Below are 20,473 nucleotides of genomic sequence, written 5' to 3' on the forward strand. Positions count from 1 at the left end.
CAGGGAAGATTGGAAGATTATGGCAAGCCCTTCTGCTATTTCCATCCCCACTTCCTTTAGCAACCTGGGATGCAAGCTATCTACCCCAACTAGCCAGCCTTTTTAGCACCTCTGTGGAAGAACTTTTTTACACAGCGAGTGGTAATGACCTAGAACTTGCTGCCTGTGAGGGTGGTGGAAGCGGAGACTATCAATTATTTCAAAAGGAAATTGGATGGGCACTGAAGGGAACTGGAACTGGATGAACTTCGGATCATTCAGGAGGCTGAGGGGGTGATAGAGAGCAGTTATAGGGAAGTAGTGACACCTAAGTTACAGGATAAAGGTAGCTGGGTGACCGTCAGGGGAGGGAAAGGAAATAGGCGCACAGTGCAGAAATCCCCTGTGGCCGTTCCCCTCAATAATAAGTATACCATTTTGGATACGGTTGGGGGGGGATGACCGACCAGGGGAAAGCCACAGAGGCCAGGTCTCTGGCACTGAGCCTGGCTCTGTGGCTCAGAAGGGAAGGGGGGAGAATCGGAGAGCGATAGTGATAGGAGATTCAATGGTTAGAGCAACAGACAGGAGATTCTGTGGTCGCGAACGAGACTCCCAGATGGTATGTTGCCTCCCGGGTGCCAGGGTCAGGGATGTCTCGGATCGAGTCTACCGGATTCTTAAGGGGGAGGGGGAGCAGCCAGAAGTCGTGGTACACATCGGTACCAATGACATAGCTCGGAAAAGGGATGAGGACCTGAAAAGCGAATATAGGGAGTTAGGTTGGAAGCTAAAGGGCAGGACGAGCAGAGTAGTAATCTCAGGATTGATACCGGTGCTGCGTGCTAGTGAGGCTAGAAACAGACAGCGAGTGCAGCTGAACACATGGCTCCAGAGCTGGTGCAGGAGGGAGGGCTTCAGAGATGTGGATCATTGGGATACCTTCTGGGGAAGGTGGGACCTGGACAAGAAAGACGGGTTGCATCTGAACTGGAGGGGCACCAATATCCTGGGCGGGAGGTTTGCTAGAGCTCTTCGGGAGGGTTAAACTAGTTTGGCAGGGGGATGGGAACTAGAGCTACAGATCAGTGGATGGGGTAGCTGTTGAACAGGCAGATACAGAGTGCAGAGAGTCTGTGAGGAAGGTTAGACAGTTGACAGGGCAAAGTTGCAGCCAGTATGATGGGTTGAAGTGTGTCTATTTTAACGCAAGAAGTGTCAGGGATAAGGGTGATGAACGGAGAGCATGGATCAGTACTTGGAGCTACGATGTTGTGGCCATTACGGAGATTTGGATATCACAGGGGCAGGAATTTTTCATTGCAGCAGCTTTTTCGGGAGCAGAGAGTGCGAGCGAGTGAGCAGCTGGGAAGGTCAGTTTAAAGTAAACTTAATTTCCTTTTGTTTTCGGCGGAGACGGGCGCTGCTGGGTAAGTAAAACCCTATATATTTGGGCCGTTTAAAATAACTTTCCTTTCATTGCAGCAGCTTTTTCGGGAGCAGAGAGTGCGAGCGAGTGAGCAGCTGGGAAGGTCAGTTTAAAGTAAACTTAATTTCCTTTTGTTTTCGGCAGAGACCAGGGGGCTGCTGGGTAAGTAAAACCCTATACATTTGGGCCGTTTAAAATAACTTGCCTTTCATTGCAGCAGCTTTTTCGGGAGCAGAGAGTGCGAGCGAGTGAGCAGCTGGGAAGGTCAGTTTAAAGTAAACTTAATTTCCTTTTGTTTTCGGCGGAGACCAGGGGGCTGCTGGGTAAGTAAAACCCAATACATTTGGGCTGTTTAAAATAACTTGCCTTTCATTGCAGCAGCATTTTCGGGAGCAGAGAGTGCGAGCGAGTGAGCAGCTGGGAAGGTCAGTTTAAAGTAAACTTAATTTCCTTTTGTTTTCGGCGGAGACCAGGGGGCTGCTGGGTAAGTAAAACCCTATATATTTGGGCCGTTTCTGAACCCGAGACACTACACCTGTAGTATCTCCCACCTGCCCTCCTCCTCGAACCAAAAAAAAGGACTCGGTGGTGTGTAGATAAGGTAAGGCTTTTTCTATTTCTCTTTTTTGTTTTATCGTGTTATTGGTTAAAAACTTTTCATTTCTTTTTCATTTAACTAAGTTTAAGCTTAAGATTAAAAATGGCAGGAGATCTCAGACCCGTGACATGCTCCTCTTGCTCAATGTGGGAGCTCAGGGACATGGCTGATGTCCCTGACTCCTTCACGTGCTGGAAGTGTGTCCAGCTGCAGCTCTTGTTAGACCGCATGACGGCTCTGGAGCTGCGGATGGACTCACTTTGGAGCATCCGCGATGCTGAGGAGGTCGTGGATAGCACATTTAGCGAATTGGTCACACCGCAGATTAGGATTGCTGAGGATGAAAGGGAATGGGTGACCAAAAGGCAGAGAAAGAGCAGGAAGGCAGTGCAGGTGTCCCCTGCGGTCATCTCCCTCCACAACAGGTATACCGTTTTGGATACTGTTGAGGGAGATGGCTCACCAGGGGAAGGCAGCAGTAGCCAGGTTCATGGCACTGTGGCTGGCTCTGCTGTTCAGAAGGGCGTGAAAAAGAGTGGAAGGGCTACAGTCATAGGGGATTCGATTGTAAGGGGAGTAGATAGGCGGTTCTGTGGTCGAAAACGAGACTCCCGAATGGTATGTTGCCTCCCAGGTGCACAGGTCAGGGATGTCTCAGATCGGCTGCAGAACATTCTGAAGGGGGAGGGTGAACAGCCAGTTGTCGTTGTGCACATAGGCACCAATGATATAGGTAAAAAACGGGATGAGGTCCTACAAGCAGAATTTAGGGAGTTAGGAGCCAAGTTAAAAAGTAGGACCTCAGAGGTAGCAATCTCAGGATTGCTACCAGTGCCACGTGATAGTCAGAGTAGAAATGAAAGAATAGTCAGGATGAATGCGTGGCTTGAGAGATGGTGCAGGAGGGAGGGGTTCAGATTTTATGGGACATTGGGACCGGTTCTGGGGGAGGTGGGACTATTACAAATTGGACAGTCTACACCTGGGCCGGACTGCAACCAATGTCCTTGGGGGTGCTTTTGCTAACGCTGTTGGCGAGGGTTTAAACTAATGTGGCAGGGGGATGGGAACCAAATGAGGTCAGTGGAGAGTAAGGATGTAGTAACTAAAGCCTATAAGGAACTAGATAATGAAGTCAGCGTGACTCAGGGGAAGAGTAGGCAGGGAGCAGATGATGAAAGCAAAGGGACTGGTGGTCTGAGGTGTATTTGTTTTAATGCAAGAAGAGTAATAGGTAAGGCAGATGAACTTAGGGCTTGGATTAGTACCTGGGAGTATGATGTTATTGCTATTACTGAGACTTGGTTAAGGGAAGGGCATGATTGGCAACTAAATATCCCAGGATATCGATGCTTCAGGCGGGATAGAGAGGGAGGTAAAAGGGGTGGAGGAGTTGCATTACTGGTCAAAGAGGATATCACAGCTGTGCTGAAGGAAGGCACTATGGAGGACTCGAGCTGTGAGGCAATATGTGCAGAACTCAGAAATAGGAAGGGTGCGGTAACAATGTTGGGGCTGTACTACAGGCCTCCCAACAGCGAGCGTGAGATAGAGGTACAAATATGTAAACAGATTATGGAAAGCTGTCGGAGCAACAGGGTGGTGGTGATAGGAGATTTTAATTTTCCCAACATTGACTGGGATTCACTTAGTGTTAGAGGTCTAGATGGAGCAGAATTTGTAGGGAGCATCCAGGAGGGTTTTCTAGAGCAGTTTGTAAATAGTCCAACTCGGGAAGGGGCCAAACTGGACCTGGTGTTGGGGAATGAGCCCGGCCAGGTGTCTGACGTTTCAGTAGGGGACTACTTTGGGAATAGTGATCACAATTCCGTAAGTTTTAGAATACTCATGGACAAAGACGAGAGTGGTCCTAAAGGAAGAGTGCTAAATTGGGGGAAGGCTAACTATACCAAAATTCGGCAGGAGCTGGGGAATGTAGATTGGGAGCAGCTGTTAGAAGATAAATCCACATTTGATATGTGGGAGGCTTTTAAAGAGAGGTTGATTAGCGTGCAGGAGAGACATGTTCCTGTGAAAATGAGGGATAGAAATGGCAAGATTAGGGAACCATGGATGACAGGTGAAATTGTGAGACGAGCTAAGAGGAAAAAGGAAGCATACATAAGGTCTAGGCGGCTGAAGAAAGACGAAGCTTTGAAAGAATATCGGGATTGTAGGACCAATCTGAAACAAGGAATTAAGAGGGCTAAAAGGGGTCATGAAATATCTTTAGCAAACAGGGTTAAGGAAAATCCCAAAGCCTTTTATTCATATATAAGGAGCAAGAGGGTAACTAGAGAAAGGATTGGCCCACTCAAGGACAAAGGAGGAAAATTATGCGTGGAGTCAGAGAAAATGGGTGAGATTCTAAATGAGTACTTTGCATCGGTATTCACCGAGGAGAGGGACATGACGGATGTTGAGGTTAGGGACAGATGTTTGATTACTCTAGGTCAAGTCAGCATAAGGAGGGAGGAAATGTTGGGTATTCTAAAAGGCATTAAGATGGACAAGTCCCCAGGTCCGGATGGGATCTATCCCAGGTTTCTGAGGGAAGCGAGAGGAAATAGTTGGGGCCTTAACAGATATCTTTGCAACATCCTTAAACACGGGTGAGGTCCCGGAGGACTGGAGAATTCCTAATGTTGTCCCCTTGTTTAAGAAGGGTAGCAGGGATAATCCAGGTAATTTTAGACGGGTGAGCCTGACGTCAGTGGTAGGGAAGCTGCTGGAGAACATACTGAGGGATAGGATCTATTCCCATCTGGAAGAAAATGGGCTTATCAGTGATAGGCAACATGGTTTTGTGCAGGGAAGGTCATGTCTTACCAACTGAATAGAATTCCTGGAGGAAGTGACAAAGTTGATTGAGGGAAGGGCTGTAGATGTCGTATACATGGGCTTCAGTAAGGCGTTTGATAAGGTTCCCCATGGTAGGCTGATGGAGAAAGTGAAGGCGCATGGGGTCCAAGGTGTACGAGCTGGATGGATAAAGAACTGGCTGGGCAACAGGAGACAGAGAGTAGCAGTGGAAGGGAGTTTCTCAAAATGGAGACATGTGACCAGTGGTGTTCCACAGGGATCCGTGCTGGGACCACTGTTGTTTGTGATATACATAAATGATTTGGAGGAAAGTATAGGTGGTCTGATTAGCAAGTTTGCAGACGACACTAAGATTGGTGGAGTAGCAGATACTGAAGGGGACTGTCAGAGAATACAGCAGAATATAGATAGACTGGAGAGTTGGGCAGAGAAATGGCAGATGGAGTTCAATCAGGGCAAATGCGAGGTGATGCATTTTGGAAGATCCAATTCAAGAGTGAACTATACAGTAAATGGAAAGTCCTGGGGAAAATTGATGCACAGAGAGATTTGGGTGTTCAGGTCCATTGTTCCCTGAAGGTGGCAACGCAGGTAAATAGAGTGGTCAAGAAGGCATACGGCATGCTTTCCTTCATCGGACAGGGTATTGAGTACAAGAGTTGGCAGGTCATGTTACAGTTGTATAGGACTTTGGCTCGGCCACATTTGGAATACTGCGTGCAGTTCTGGTCGCCACATTACCAAAAGGATGTGGATGCTTTGCAGAGGGTGCAGAGGAGGTTCACCAGGATGTTGCCTGGTATGGAGGGCGCTAGCTATGAAGAGAGGTTGAGTAGATTAGGATTATTTTCATTAGAAAGACGGAGGTTGAGGGGGGACCTGATTGAGGTGTACTAAATCATGAGAGGTATAGACAAGGTGGATAGCAAGAAGCTTTTTCCCAGAGTGGGGGATTCAATTACAAGGGGACACGAGTTCAAAGTGAAAGGGGAAAAGTTTAGGGGGGATATGCGTGGAAAGTTCTTTACGCAGAGGGTGGTGGGTGCATGGAACGCACTGCCAGCGGAGGTGGTAGACGCGGGCACGATAGCGTCTTTTAAGATGTATCTAGACAGATACATGAATGGGCAGGAAGTAAAGAGATACAGACCCTTCGAAAATAGGCGACAGGTTTAGATAGAGGATTTGGATCGGCGTAGGCTTGGAGGGCCGAAGGGCCTGTTCCTGTGCTGTAATTTTCTTTGTTCTTTGTGTGGATGTTGGATGTTCCGGGGTTTAGATGTTTCAAAAGGAACAGGGAGGGAGGTAAAAGAGGTGGGGGAGTGGCATTGTTAATCAGGGATAGTATCACAGCTGCAGAAAGGGAGGTCGTCGAGGAGGGTTTGTCTACTGAGACATTATGGGTGGAAGTCAGAAACAGGAAAGGAGCAGTCACTTTATTGGGAGTTTTCTATCGACCCCCCAGTGTTCTATGTTCTGTGAGACACGGAGGAACAGATTGGGAGGCAGATTTTGGAAAGGTACAGAAGTAACAGGGTTGTTGTCATGGGTGACTTCAACTTCCCTAATATTGATTGGAACCTCCTTAGTGCAAATAGTTTGGATGGAGCAGATTTTGTCAGGTGTGTCCAGGAAGGTTTCCTGACTCAATACGTAGATAGGCCGACTAGAGGGGAGGCTATATTGGATTTGGTGCTCGGCAATGAACCAGGCCAGGTGGCAGATCTCTCGGTGGGACAGCATTTCGGTGATAGTGATCACAACTCCCTGACCTTTACTAGAGTCATGGAGAGGGATAGGAGCATACGGGATGGGAAAATATTTAATTGGGGGAGCGGGAATTACAATGCTATTCGGCAGGAACTGGGGAGCTTAAATTGGGAACAGATGTTCTCAGGGAAATGCACGACAGAAATGTGGAGGTTGTTCAGGGAGGACTTGCTGCGACTGCTGGATAGGTTTGTCCCGATGAGGCAGGGAAGGGATGGTAGGGTGAAGGAACCTTGGATGACAAGAGATGTGGAACAGCTTGTCAAGAGGAAGAAGGAAGCTTACTTAAGGTTGAGGAAGCAAGGATCAGACAGGGCTCTAGAGGGTTACAAGGTAGCCAGGAAGGAACTGAAGAATGGACTTAGGAGAGCTAGAAGGGGACATGAAAAAGTCTTGGCGGGTAGGATTAAGGAAAATCCCAAGGCGTTCTACACTTATGTGAGGAACAAGAGGATGGCCAGAGTGAGGGTAGGGCCGATCAGGGATAGTGGAGGGAACTTGTGCCTGGAGTCGGAGGAGGTAGGGGAGGTCCTTAATGAATACTTTGCTTCAGTATTCACTAGTGAGAGGGACCTTGTCATTTGTGAGGACAGCGTGAAACAGGCTGATATGCTCGAACAGGTTGAGGTTAAGAGGGAGGATGTGCTGGAAATTTTGAAAGACATGAGGACAGATAAGTCCCCAGGGCCAGACGGGATATACCCAAGGATATTACGGGAAGCGAGGGAAGAGATTGCCGCGCCTTTGGCGATCATCTTTGCGTCCTCACTGTCCACTGGAGTAGTACCAGATGATTGGAGGGTGGCAAATGTTATTCCCTTGTTCAAGAAAGGGAATAGGGATAACCCTGGGAATTACAGACCAGTCAGTCATACGTCAGTGGTGGGCAAATTATTGGAGTGAATTCTGAGAGACAGGATTTATGATTTTTTGGAAAAGCATGGTTTGATTAGAGATAGTCAGCATGGCTTTGTGACGGGCAGAACATGCCTCACAAGCCTTATTGAATTCTTTGAGGATGTGACAAAACACACTGATGAAGGAAGAGTAGTGGATGTGGTGTATATGGATTTTAGCAAGGCGTTTGATAAGGTTCCCCATGGTAGGCTCATTCAGAAAGTAAGGAGGCATGGGATACAGGGAAAGTTGGCTGTCTGGATACAGAATTGGCTGGCCCACAGAAGACAGAGGGTGGTAGTAGATGGAAAGTATTCAGCATGGAGCTCGGTGACCAGTGGTGTTCCGCAGGGATCTGTTCTGGGACCTCTGCTCTTTGTGATTTTTATAAATGACTTGGATGAGGAAGTGGAAGGCTGGGTTAGCAAGTTTGCTGATGAAACAAAGGTTGCTGAAGTTGTGGATAGTGTGGAAGGCTGTTGTCAGTTGCAACGGGACATTGACAGGACGCAGAGCTGGGCTGAGAAGTGGCAGATGGAGTTCAACCTGCAAAAGTGTGATGTGATTCATTTTGGAAGGTCGAATTTGAATGCAGAATACAGGCTTAAAGACAGGATTCTTGGTAGTGTGGAGGAACAGAGGGATCTTGGGGTCCACGTCCATAGATCGCTCAAAGTTGCCACCCAAGTTGATAGGGTTGTTAAGAAGGCGTATGGTGTGTTGGCTTTCATTAACAGGGGGATTGAGTTCAAGAGCCGCGAGATTATGCTGCAGCTCTATAAGGCCCTGGTTCGACCACACTTGGAATATTGTTTTCAGTTCTGGTCGCCTCATTATAGGAAGGATGTGGAAGCTTTATAGAGGGTGCAGAGGAGATTTACCAGGATGCTGCCTGGACTGGAGGGCAGGTCTTATGAAGAAAGGATGAGGGAGCTAGGGCTTTTCTCATTGGAGCGAAGAAGGATGAGAGGCGACTTGATAGAGGGGTACAAGATGATGAGAGGCATAGATAGAGTGGATAGCCAGAGACTTTTTCCCAGGGCAGAAAGGGCTATCACCAGGGGGCATAATTTTAAGGTGATTGGAGGAAGGTTTCGGGGAGATGTCAGAGGTAGGTTCTTTACACAGAGAGTGGTGGGTGCGTGGAATGCACTGCCAGCGGTGGTGGTAGAAGCAGATACATTAGGGACATTTAAGCGACTCTTGGATAGGTACATGGATGATAGTAGAATGAAGGGTATGTCGGTCGTTTGATCTTGGAGTAGATTAAAGGGTCGGCACAACATCGAGGGCCGAAGGGCCTGTACTGTTCTATGTTCTGTGAAGTGGAATAAACTTGCAGGGCTATGGGGATAGAGTGGGGGGAACAGGATTGACTGGATTGCTCTACAGAGAGCCAACATGGGCCAAATGGCCTCCTCTGTGCCGTTACGACTCTGACTATGATTCTACAAAAGGGGACGGGGAGATGCTTAGGGGAGGAGGTGCAAGGACTTTGTGAGGGACATCGGGGAAGGCCAACTTTGGCCAGTGCCCCTCTCCTCCCAGTTAGCGCATGGCTACCCGACCCGAACCCGATGGGACCTGACAACGTGTCGCGTTTGAGTCGGGTCAGGTCGCTCTTCTGGGTCCAGCATTTGGCCTCGGCTCGGGTCGGGTCGGACACACTCTATCACCACCTCCGGTACGTGGCTCCAATGTTAATGTACTTGCTGGACTTGAAAGGTGGTATTGTTACAGTTTTTTTTAAGCTTAAGCAGATAAGCAACAAAATGAAAAACGGCAGCTAGGTTAATTGATGGTCGGGTCGGGTCGGGCATGGGAAAAAATTAAAGGACTCGGGCTGGGTCGTGCTCGGGTCAGATGTGGTTCTGTCAGGCTCGGGTCGAGTTTCATTTTCAGAGCCGAGCCGAGACGGCCTTTGCTCCTAGTGGTTCTGCTGCCAGGCAACCGACATCCCAGGTCCCCCCAAGCTGCACCTTAAAATTATGTAATGGTGACGATGACATCTTCAAACCACAAGTTTTGCATCTTCTAAATTGGTCCTGGAGCCTGATTCACCACTGTTAAAAGAAAATTCATTGATCTAAAATGTTAACTCTGTTGCTCTCTCCACAGATGCTGCCAGATCTGCTGAGTATTTCCAGCATTTTCTGTTTTTACCTGGAAAATCCAATCTCTTTCTGTCCTTCACTCATTTATCAATAGCAGATATTCAAATCTGTCAATGCTTAAAAGCCATCAATAATACCCACCGAGAACCCTTATAACCAAAATCTGCCAAGCAGTAAGGAAACACAGTGTGTCTCCACCACAGACATTCCAGATAAAAATTAGGCAAGATTCAAATTGCCATCCTTATAAAACACCGACAAAACATGAGTTAGACTGCTGAAGTATTACAAAAAGGATGTGATTGTACGAGAGCAAATCGATTTTCTTGTGCCCTATATGTCTGTATGCAAACATTTCTCCACATTGCATATCCAGCACATTCATACCTAATGTCTACTTAGGACATACCTTATGGAAGCTTGTCTCAGCTGCAATCCCTTCTCTTGCTGTGTGGTGACCTCATTATAAGGAGAAAACACCTGACAAGTGTTTTATTCACATCACCTGCATCTTGTTAGAGAAAGTTTAATCTTAAGCAACATTTAATTTACCTTTGGTATCTGCATAGGAACAGGAGGAGGCCATTCAGCCCCACAAGCCTGTTACATCTTTCAATTAGATTATAGCTAATCTGTACTTCAACTCCATTTACTCGGCTTGGTTCCATATCCTTGAGTTAACTTCCAGAACTGAAGGCAGTTACTCCAGATGGGATGTAACAGAGCTCAATATAATTGCTGCATATCTTCCAGCCCTCGAGGTAAAGGCGAACATTTCATTAACCGCTTGGATTATTTTTTGTACCTGTCCATGAAGCAAACTTTAAAATTTGATGGGGTGATTTCAAACATTTGCTTTTAGTTGTGATGTTTTACCCTATTTAGGAGTGAATGTTTCATTTCTCATTGTTGTTCAACGGTCTCAGCCCAGCTTTACTCCGACATCTTGCTCCACAAGACAGCAAAATACGGTACACAAGAGGAGCACAAGATTGGACTGCTCTTCGAAATTCTTCCTCCAAGGAACATTCGTGAGTCTACATAGCATCACTAGGCTTACCCCCTCATGCCCAATTACCCCCTCCCCCCCACCAAATACTGCTTCAGCCCCACAAATCCCCCACATGGCTAATAATCCCCCTCACATTTGCTGGAGCTTGGGCATTGAAAGCAAACACTGAAAAAGTTAACAAGTTCATCAACATTTACAAGTTATTAATCATAACTCCATTAACACAAACAGTCCTACCTGGAGGAAGCAGGTTCCAGTCTGCTCGTTTTCTTTGATCGATGTATTATAGAAATTGCTGCTGAACACAGGCTCATTATCATTAACATCCTGTATCAGTATGGTGACAGTGACGGAGGAGGACATGGGGGTGTTTCCCCGATCAGTAGCCACCACCATCAATCTGGGAGCAGGATCCATTTCATAATCCAGAGTTGCGGCTGTGGTAATAACCCCAGTGGCTTGATCAATGGTGAACCAATCAGAATGAGACTTTGGGCTGCTGATGATGCTGTACACAATCTCGCCATTACTGCCCTCATCTTTATCTCTGGCTGTTACTTGCAGCACAAAGCTTCCAGGGTACAGGACCTCTGGGATGGACTGCCTATACCCTGAGTGGTCAAAGACCGGAGGGTTGTCATTAACATCTGTCACATGTATGGTAAATGTGGATTCAGCCCTTAATGGTGGCGTTCCTGAATCTGTCGCCGTAACACTGAGCTGGTAAGTATCTTGCTCCTCTCTGTCTAACACCTGGTCCACGCAGATCAGATAAATAATATTGTCTTTGGTAGTCAGCCCAAATTTACCATCACCACCATCCAGGGATACATTGACTTTGGCGTATTCTCCATAGTCAGGATCAGATACAGAGATCCTGGCCACAAATTGGCCAGGTTGGGCTCCCTCAGAGATGTGGGGTGAGCCATCTTCACTGAGAAAGATAATGGTGAGCGTGGGCTGGTTATCATTGTAATCCTTGACCTGGACAGTTACAAATGCAGTTGTTACTTCAGGGTGTGTGGCATTGTCTCTAGCTTGGACCACCAGCTCATGAACTTTCTTCATTTCGTAATCCAACCCTTTGTTTAACTTGATCACACCTGTCTTTGAATCTATGACAAAGTACTGGTTGGGATCGCTCTGTCTCCTGTTGATCTCATAAATGACCACACCATTATTCCCTTCATCTACATCTGTGGCAAAGACCTGCAGAAGACTGCTACCAGGCTGTAAGCTTTCTGAGATCATGGTGTAGTATCGAGTCTGATTAAATATTGGAGCATTGTCATTGACGTCCAAGATGGAGACATCCAAAGTCATCTGACTTGTTCGGCGGGGAGCTCCACCATCGAAGGCTTCAATCACCAAAGTGTAAGTGGCTTTGTTTTCCCTGTCCAGGGGATTATTGACTACTAATTCCAGGTCCAATGTCTCTGCAACTCTCTTAGTTTCCAGTCTAAAGGCTTGTCCAACATTCCCATCTTTAATAAGATATCCCTGTGTGTTAAATTGGCCTCCATCTGCATCAATGGCCGAATCTAAACGAAACCGTGTTCCAACAGGTGTCTGCTCAGGCACATTCAGTCTCATTTGACTGTTGGGAAATACTGGAGCATTATCATTGATATCATTGACTATTATCACCACTTCCACCGCATCACCTCCCCAATTCACTGCAACAAACTTGTACTTATCCCTTGACTCATGATCCAACACTCTGGCTGTTTTGATAATCCCAGTGGTTTCATCGATAATTAAGTCAGAAGACATGCCTGTGCCATCAGTCTCGTGAATAAAGAAGCTGCTGGTTATGTGTCCAGGGGGCAGACCTGCATTTATATCTCCAATGATGGTGTAAGGTGGCTGCTCCTCATCGATTTGTAGAATAAGAGGTTCATCTGACTCTGCCATGCACCGTCCAATCAAGAATCCCAACACAACATGAAGCCACAGAAACATTCCTCGGCATTTAGCCTGGGACCTCCTCATTAAATCCATAATTGCAAACAATATACTCCAAATAATGAAGCCTGCAACTTCCTCTCTTCAGAAGGAGAATCTCTCCTATGCTATAAAAAAATTGATTCCAATGTTAGTCACAGGAATATCAGGAGATGCCTAACAATTGCAGTGTTACCCCAGTGAGAGTCAGTGTGTGTGGAACCCGTACCCCAATGACAGTGTGTGAGGAAATCATACCACAGTGAGCTTCAGTGTGTGTGGAACCTGTACCCCAGTGAGAGTCAGTGTGTGTGGAACCCGTACCCCAGTGGGAGTCAGTGTGTGTGGAACCCGTACCCAGTGAGAGTCAGTGTGTGTGGAACCCGTACCACAGTGAGAGTCAGTGTGTGTGGAACCCGTACCCCAGTGAGAGTCAGTGTGTGTGGAACCCATACCCCAGTGAGAGTCAGTGTGTGAGGAAATCATACCACAGTGAGCTTCAGTGTGTGTGGAACCCGTACCCCAGTGAGAGTCAGTGTGTGTGGAACCCGTACCCCAGTGAGAGTCAGTGTGTGTGGAACCCGTACCCCAGTGAGAGTCAGTGTGTGTGGAACCCGTACCCCAGTGAGAGTCAGTGTGTGTGGAACCCGTACCCCAGTGAGAGTCAGTGTGTGTGGAACCCATACCACAGTGAGAGTCAGTGTGTGTGGAACCCATACTCCAGTGAGAGTCAGTGTGTGTGGAACCCGTACCCCAGTGAGAGTCAGTGTGTGTGGAACCCGTACCCCAGTGAGAGTCAGTGTGTGTGGAACCCGTACCCCAGTGGGAGTCAGTGTGTGTGGAACCCGTACCCCAATGACAGTGTGTGAGGAAATCATACCACAGTGAGCTTCAGTGTGTGTGGAACCTGTACCCCAGTGAGAGTCAGTGTCTGTGGAACCCGTACCCCAGTGAGAGTCAGTGTGTGTGGAACCCGTACCCCAGTGAGAGTCAGTGTGTGTGGAACCCGTACCCCAGTGGGAGTCAGTGTGTGTGGAACCCGTACCCCAATGACAGTGTGTGTGGAACCCATACCACAGTGAGAGTCAGTGTGTGTGGAACCCATACTCCAGTGAGAGTCAGTGTGTGTGGAACCCGTACCCCAGTGAGAGTCAGTGTGTGTGGAACCCGTACCCCAGTGAGAGTCAGTGTGTGTGGAACCCGTACCCCAGTGAGAGTCAGTGTGTGTGGAACCCGTACCCCAGTGAGAGTCAGTGTGTGTGGAACCCGTACCCCAGTGAGAGTCAGTGTGTGTGGAACCCGTACCCCAGTGAGAGTCAGTGTGTGTGGAACCCATACCACAGTGAGAGTCAGTGTGTGTGGAACCCATACTCCAGTGAGAGTCAGTGTGTGTGGAACCCGTACCCCAGTGAGAGTCAGTGTGTGTGGAACCCGTACCCCAGTGAGAGTCAGTGTGTGTGGAACCCGTACCCCAGTGGGAGTCAGTGTGTGTGGAACCCGTACCCCAGTGGGAGTCAGTGTGTGTGGAACCCGTACCCAGTGAGAGTCAGTGTGTGTGGAACCCGTACCACAGTGAGAGTCAGTGTGTGTGGAACCCGTACCCCAGTGAGAGTCAGTGTGTGAGGAAATCATACCACAGTGAGCTTCAGTGTGTGTGGAACCCGTACCCAGTGAGAGTCAGTGTGTGTGGAACCCGTACCACAGTGAGAGTCAGTGTGTGTGGAACCCGTACCCCAGTGAGAGTCAGTGTGTGTGGAACCCGTACCCCAGTGAGAGTCAGTGTGTGTGGAACCCGTACCCCAGTGAGAGTCAGTGTGTGTGGAACCCGTACCCCAGTGAGAGTCAGTGTGTGTGGAACCCGTACCCCAGTGAGAGTCAGTGTGTGTGGAACCTGCACCCCAGTGAGAGTCAGTGTGACCAGAATTGAATACTTTGCTCCAGCTGAGGACTAACCATAGGAACATCGGAAAAAAGAGGCCAATTAGCCCCTCGAGCTTGTTCTACCGTTCAGTAAGATCATGTTGATCTGTGGCCCATCTCCATATCAGCTATTTACAAGTTCTATTAAAGACTTAGATGAGAGACAGAGAGTAATTTATCCAAGTTTGCAGACACTACAAAGCAAAATGGGAATGTAAGCCTTGAGGAAGACACAAGGAGGCTGCAAAGAAATGCAGACAGGTAAAGTGAGTGAGCAACAAGGTGGCAGATGGCGTATAATTTGGGGGAAATATGAGGTTATTCACTTTAGTAGCATGAAGCTTCTAAACATTGATGTTCAGAGAAACCCGAGTGCATTCGTACACGGAAAACAAAAAATTACCATGCAGGTACTGCAAACAATTAGAAAGGCAACTGGCATGTTGGCCTTTATTGTAAAGGGACTGGAATACAAGAATAAGGAAGTCTTGCTACAATTGTCTGGGGCTTTGATGAGACCACATCTGGAGTACCATGTGTGGGGGTCGTCCCATGATGATAGGCTGAGTAAATTGGGTCGACACTCTCTGGGCTTTAGAAGAATGACAGGTGATCTCATTGAAACATACAAGATTGTGAAGGGGGTGGATAGGGAAGACACAGAGTGGGGAATCTAGAACCAGGGGTCGGCAACGTGTCCATACACGTCGGAGATTGGTGGGGGGGGTGGAGGGAAGCGGGGGTATGTCAGAGACAGGTAGTGAGAGAGACGGGGGGAGATTGAGGGGGGAGCAAGCGAGGGGCGGAGTGCGAGGGGGGCGAGCGAACGATGGGGGGAAAAGAGAGTGGGGTGGGGAAAAGAGAGTGGGGTGGGGAAAAGAGAGTGGGGTGGGGAAAAGAGAGTGGGGTGGGGAAAAGAGAGTGGGGTGGGGAAAAGAGAGTGGGGTGGGGAAAAGAGAGTGGGGTGGGGAAAAGAGAGTGGGGTGGGGAAAAGAGAGTGGGGTGGGGAAAAGAGAGTGGGGTGGGGAAAAGAGAGTGGGGTGGGGAAAAGAGAGTGGGGTGGGGAAAAGAGAGTGGGGTGGGGAAAAGAGAGTGGGGTGGGGAAAAGAGAGTGGGGTGGGGAAAAGAGAGTGGGGTGGGGAAAAGAGAGTGGGGTGGGGAAAAGAGAGTGGGGTGGGGAAAAGAGAGTGGGGTGGGGAAAAGAGAGTGGGGTGGGGAAAAGAGAGTGGGGTGGGGAAAAGAGAGTGGGGTGGGGAAAAGAGAGTGGGGTGGGGAAAAGAGAGTGGGGTGGGGAAAAGAGAGTGGGGTGGGGAAAAGAGAGTGGGGTGGGGAAAAGAGAGTGGGGTGGGGAAAAGAGAGTGGGGTGGGGAAAAGAGAGTGGGGTGGGGAAAAGAGAGTGGGGTGGGGAAAAGAGAGTGGGGTGGGGAAAAGAGAGTGGGGTGGGGAAAAGAGAGTGGGGTGGGGAAAAGAGAGTGGGGTGGGGAAAAGAGAGTGGGGTGGGGAAAAGAGAGTGGGGTGGGGAAAAGAGAGTGGGGTGGGGAAAAGAGAGTGGGGTGGGGAAAAGAGAGTGGGGTGGGGAAAAGAGAGTGGGGTGGGGAAAAGAGAGTGGGGTGGGGAAAAGAGAGTGGGGTGGGGAAAAGAGAGTGGGGTGGGGAAAAGAGAGTGGGGTGGGGAAAAGAGAGTGGGGTGGGGAAAAGAGAGTGGGGTGGGGAAAAGAGAGTGGGGTGGGGAAAAGAGAGTGGGGTGGGGAAAAGAGAGTGGGGTGGGGAAAAGAGAGTGGGGTGGGGAAAAGAGAGTGGGGTGGGGAAAAGAGAGTGGGGTGGGGAAAAGAGAGTGGGGTGGGGAAAAGAGAGTGGGGTGGGGAAAAGAGAGTGGGGTGGGGAAAAGAGAGTGGGGTGGGGAAAAGAGAGTGGGGTGGGGAAAAGAGAGTGGGGTGGGGAAAAGAGAGTGGGGTGGGGAAAAGAGAGTGGGGTGGGAAAAGAGAGTGGGGTGGGGAAAAGAGAGTGGGGTGGGGAAAAGAGAGTGGGGTGGGGAAAAGAGAGTGGGGTGGGGAAAAGAGAGTGGGGTGGGGAAAGAGAGTGGGGGGGGAAAGAGAGTGGGGGGGGAAAGAGAGTGGGGGGGGGAAAGAGAGTGGGGGGGGAAAGAGAGTGGGGGGGGAAAGAGAGTGGGGGGGGAAAGAGAGTGGGGGGGGGAAAGAGAGTGGGGGGGGGAAAGAGAGTGGGGGGGGGAAGAGAGTGGGGGGGGAAAGAGAGTGGGGGGGAAAGAGAGTGGGGGGGAAAGAGAGTGGGGGGGGAAAGAGAGTGGGGGGGGAAAGAGAGTGGGGGGGGAAGAGAGTGGGGGGGAAAGAGAGTGGGGGGGGAAAGAGTGGGGGGGAAGAGAGTGGGGGGGGAAGAGAGTGGGGGGGGAAGAGAGTGGGGGGGGAAAGAGAGTGGGGGGGAAGTGGGGGGGGAAAGAGAGTGGGGGGGGAAAGAGAGTGGGGGGGGAAAGAGAGTGGGGGGGGAAGAGAGTGGGGGGGGGAAGAGAGTGGGGGGGGAAGAGAGTGGGGGGGAAAGAGAGTGGGGGGGGAAGAGAGTGGGGGGGGAAAGAGAGTGGGGGGGGAAAGAGAGTGGGGGGGGAAAGAGAGTGGGGGGGGAAAGAGAGTGGGGGGGAAAGAGAGTGGGGGGGGAAAGAGAGTGGGGGGGGAAAGAGAGTGGGGGGGGAAAGAGAGTGGGGGGGAAAGAGTGGGGGGGGAAAGAGAGTGGGGGGGAAAGAGAGTGGGGGGGGAAGAGAGTGGGGGGGGAGGAGGAGTGTGGGGGGGGAGGAGGAGTGTGGGGGGGGAGGAGGAGTGTGGGGGGGGAGGAGGAGTGTGGGGGGGGAGGAGGAGTGTGGGGGGGGAGGAGGGGGGGAGGTGGGGGGGGGGAGGAGGAGTGTGGGGGGGGGAGGAGGAGTGTGGGGGGGGAGGAGGAGGAGTGTGGGGGGGGGAGGAGGAGTGTGGGGGGGGAGGAGGAGGAGTGTGGGGGGGGAGGAGGAGGAGTGTGGGGGGGGAGGAGGAGTGTGGGGGGGGGAGGAGGAGTGTGGGGGGGGTGGAGGAGTGTGGGGGGGGGGTGGAGGAGTGTGGGGGGGGGTGGAGGAGTGTGGGGGGGGGTGGAGGAGTGTGGGGGGGGGTGGAGGAGTGTGGGGGGGGTGGAGGAGTGTGGGGGGGGGGGAGGAGTGTGGGGGGGGGTGGAGGAGTGTGGGGGGGGGGAGGAGGAGTGTGGGGGGGGGAGGAGGAGTGTGGGGGGGGGAGGAGGAGTGTGGGGGGGGGAGGAGGAGTGTGGGGGGGGGGAGGAGGAGTGTGGGGGGGGGGGAGGAGGAGTGTGGGGGGGGAGGAGGAGTGTGGGGGGGGAGGAGGAGTGTGGGGGGGGAGGAGGAGTGTGGGGGGGGGAGGAGGAGTGTGGGGGGGGGGAGGAGGAGTGTGGGGGGGGAGGAGGAGTGTGGGGGGGGGAGGAGGAGTGTGGGGGGGAGGAGGAGGAGTGTGGGGGGGGGAGGAGGAGGAGTGTGGGGGGGGAGGAGGAGGAGTGTGGGGGGGGGAGGAGGAGGAGTGTGGGGGGGGGAGGAGGAGGAGTGTGGGGGGGGAGGAGGAGGAGTGTGGGGGGGGGAGGAGGAGGAGTGTGGGGGGGGAGGAGGAGGAGTGTGGGGGGGGGAGGAGGAGGAGAGTGGGGGGGAGGAGGAGGAGTGTGGGGGGGGGAGGAGGAGGAGTGTGGGGGGGGAGGAGGAGGAGTGTGGGGGGGGAGGAGGAGGAGTGTGGGGGGGGAGGAGGAGGAGTGTGGGGGGGGAGGAGGAGGAGTGTGGGGGGGGAGGAGGAGTATGGGGGGGAGGGGGTCGGAGGAAGGGGGCGGAGGGAGGGGGGCGGAGGGAGGTGGGGCGGAGGGAGGTGGGGCGGTGGGGCGGTGGGAGGTGGGCCGGAGGAGGTGGGCCGGAGGAGGTGGGGCGATGAGAGGGGAGGAAAGAGAGAGAGGGGGAAGACAGGAGGGGAGAGAGAGGGGGTAAGAAGGGAGTGGAGGGTAGGGGCAAGAGAGGGGGGCGAGAGAGAGAGGGGGGGGGCGAGAGAGAGAGGGGGGGGGCGAGAGAGAGAAGGGGGGGGCGAGAGAGAGAAGGGGGGGGCGAGAGAGAGAAGGGGGGGGCGAGAGAGAGAAGGGGGGGGCGAGAGAGAGAAGGGGGGGGCGAGAGAGAGAAGGGGGGGGCGAGAGAGAGAAGGGGGGGCGAGAGAGAGAAGGGGGGGCGAGAGAGAGAAGGGGGGGCGAGAGAGAGAAGGGGGGGCGAGAGAGAGAAGGGGGGGCGAGAGAGAGAAGGGGGGGCGAGAGAGAGAAGGGGGGGCGAGAGAGAGAAGGGGGGGCGAGAGAGAGAAGGGGGGGCGAGAGAGAGAAGGGGGGGCGAGAGAGAGAAGGGGGGGCGAGAGAGAGAGAGAGAGAAGGGGGGGGCGAGAGAGAGAAGGGGGGGCGAGAGAGAGAAGGGGGGGCGAGAGAGAGAAGGGGGGGCGAGAGAGAGAAGGGGGGGCGAGAGAGAGAAGGGGGGGCGAGAGAGAGAAGGGGGGGCGAGAGAGAGAAGGGGGGGCGAGAGAGAGAAGGGGGGGCGAGAGAGAGAAGGGGGGGCGAGAGAGAGAAGGGGGGGCGAGAGAGAGAAGGGGGGGCGAGAGAGAGAAGGGGGGGCGAGAGAGAGATGGGGGGGCGAGAGAGAGAAGGGGGGGCGAGAGAGAGAAGGGGGGAAGAGAGAGAAGGGGGGCGAGAGAGAGAAGGGGGGGCGAGAGAGAGAAGGGGGGGCGAGAGAGAGAAGGGGGGGCGAGAGAGAGAAGGGGGGGCGAGAGAGAGAAGGGGGGGCGAGAGAGAGAAGGGGGGGCGAGAGAGAGAAGGGGGGGCGAGAGAGAGAAGGGGGGGCGAGAGAGAGAAGGGGGGGGCGAGAGAGAGAAGGGGGGGCGAGAGAGAGAAGGGGGGGCGAGAGAGAGAAGGGGGGGCGAGAGAGAGAAGGGGGGGCGAGAGAGAGAAGGGGGGGCGAGAGAGAGAAGGGGGGGCGAGAGAGAGAAGGGGGGGCGAGAGAGAGAAGGGGGGGCGAGAGAGAGAAGGGGGGGCGAGAGAGAGAGAAGGGGGGGCGAGAGAGAGAAGGGGGGGCGAGAGAGAGAAGGGGGGGCGAGAGAGAGAAGGGGGGGCGAGAGAGAGAAGGGGGGCGAGAGAGAGAAGGGGGGGCGAGAGAGAGAAGGGGGGGCGAGGAGAGAAGGGGGGGCGAGGGAGAGAGGGGGGGCGAGGGAGAGAAGGGGGGGCGAGGGAGAGAAGGGGGGGCGAGGGAGAGAGGGGGGGGAGGAGAGAGGGGGGGATGGAGAGAGGGGGGGGATGGAGAGAGGGGGGGGATGGAGAGAGGGGGGGGATGGAGAGAGGGGGGGGATGGAGAGAGAGGGGGGGATGGAGAGAGGGGGGGATGGAGAGAGGGGGGGGATGGAGAGAGGGGGGGGATGGAGAGAGGGGGGGATGGAGAGAGGGGGGGGATGGAGAGAGGGGGGGGATGGAGAGAGGGGGGGGATGGAGAGAGGGGGGGGATGGAGAGAGGGGGGGGATGGAGAGAGGGGGGGATGGAGAGAGGGGGGGGATGGAGAGAGGGGGGGGATGGAGAGAGGGGGGGGATGGAGAGAGGGGGGGATGGAGAGAGGGGGGGGATGGAGAGAGGGGGGGATGGAGAGAGGGGGGGATGGAGAGAGGGGGGGGATGGAGAGAGGGGGGGGATGGAGAGAGGGGGGGGATGGAGAGAGGGGGGGATGGAGAGAGGGGGGGATGGAGAGAGGGGGGGGATGGAGAGGGATGAGAGGGGGGGGATGAGAGAGGGGGGGGATGGAGAGAGGGGGGGATGGAGAGAGGGGGGGGATGGAGAGAGGGGGGGGATGGAGAGAGGGGGGGGATGGAGAGAGGGGGGGGATGGAGAGAGGGGGGGGATGGAGAGAGGGGGGGGATGGAGAGAGGGGGGGGATGGAGAGAGGGGGGGGA

The 20,473-nt window shown here is 52.8% G+C and overlaps 1 protein-coding gene across 1 annotated transcript in view; it reads right to left on the bottom strand.

Moving 5' to 3' along the window:
* LOC137371067 (protocadherin-16-like) overlaps positions 1-12,641 on the bottom strand; it is a 579,474-nt gene extending 566,833 nt beyond the window's left edge. The window contains exon 1 of the mRNA XM_068032966.1: positions 10,860-12,641. Within this exon, the coding sequence (XP_067889067.1) occupies positions 10,860-12,623 (1,764 nt within the window). The 5' untranslated portion in view covers positions 12,624-12,641. The remainder of the gene's footprint in view (positions 1-10,859) is intronic.
* Positions 12,642-20,473: the final 7,832 nt, after the last annotated feature.

This window comes from Heterodontus francisci, chromosome 6 (genome assembly GCF_036365525.1).
Source record: "Heterodontus francisci isolate sHetFra1 chromosome 6, sHetFra1.hap1, whole genome shotgun sequence".
NCBI lineage: Eukaryota > Metazoa > Chordata > Chondrichthyes > Heterodontiformes > Heterodontidae > Heterodontus > Heterodontus francisci.